The sequence below is a fragment of the Ursus maritimus genome, unplaced genomic scaffold, assembly GCF_017311325.1.
Source record: "Ursus maritimus isolate PB19 unplaced genomic scaffold, ASM1731132v1 scaffold_10, whole genome shotgun sequence".
NCBI lineage: Eukaryota > Metazoa > Chordata > Mammalia > Carnivora > Ursidae > Ursus > Ursus maritimus.
The window spans coordinates 16,189,743-16,190,723 of record NW_024423344.1 but is presented as its reverse complement, the minus strand read 5'-3'; the positions used below and the strand labels follow the sequence as shown (position 1 = coordinate 16,190,723).

At 40.9% G+C, this 981-nt stretch overlaps 1 protein-coding gene across 1 annotated transcript; it reads right to left on the bottom strand.

The window, feature by feature from the left end:
* Positions 1-238: 238 nt before the first annotated feature.
* Positions 239-639, bottom strand: SERTM1 (serine rich and transmembrane domain containing 1). Its single transcript, XM_008692236.1, has one exon. It carries the CDS (start codon positions 637-639, stop codon positions 316-318), a length of 324 nt encoding a protein of 107 aa, XP_008690458.1. The 3' UTR covers positions 239-315.
* Positions 640-981: the final 342 nt, after the last annotated feature.

Below are 981 nucleotides of genomic sequence, written 5' to 3'. Positions count from 1 at the left end.
TTCTGCCTCAGGTGTCCAGCAGAGTGAAATGAACTGATTCACCTTGAAGAGGTCTGCTCCGATTTGTCAGGTGGTTTGTGTGAAATTCTGCCCCTCGATGTTTGCACACATTTCTCTGAGTCAGCATCAACTCCTACATTCACAAATGAAAAGCATCATGAATGGAACAAGAAATGAGGGGTGAAGGAGGAGAAACAGGTCTAATTGGTTGGAAAAGAAAGGGGTTATTTCTTTCATGAAGCAACTGGTTCATGTGACACTTCCTGCAAGGGAAAACCTAGGCTGCTGCAGCATTCAGGAATTCTTCCATCTTCTTCATGAGGAAAGGTTTGAGAAAGTGGACCTTTGAGAGGAAATACTACAGACTTCCAAATTGGTGAAAGAACTTCCAGCATCGCTTGGATACTCCGGGTAGGAGGAACTGGAGGAGATGATATTTTTGAGCCTCTGGAGGGCAATGATTAAAAGCAGAAGCAGAAATGCTAAAAGGCTGAGGAATATGGACACATAGATGTAGACATTTGACAGGTGGCCTGAGGAAGGGTCCACTGATGTGGACAGGGATGTGGGAAATAGCTCAAGGAAAGTTCCATTCTCCACGTTACCCGAAAATACAGATGAAGAGTCAGGTTCAGACATCTTTATGGAGGGTCAAAGAATGCACAAGTATGTTAAAAGTCAGTTTCACACAGGGGTTAAAAAGGACAGAATCAGCATTTTTTTTAGGATAGCATCAGCAAAGATTGTAGGCAGTTAAATCAGCACAACAAAACTTCTTTGTTTTCAAACAAAGGCAGCAGGGGATCAGGTGTCCATTGGCACTGCAAAAACAAACAAACAACAAAAAAATAGCTGAGTGCATTATTCACAAAATATCACATTTAAATCTCATTTCTAGTTTTCACTTCAAGAAGGGAAGGGAACGAAATTACTTCTCCAGAAATAGATAATGTTTATGTCATTACATTACAAATGATGATA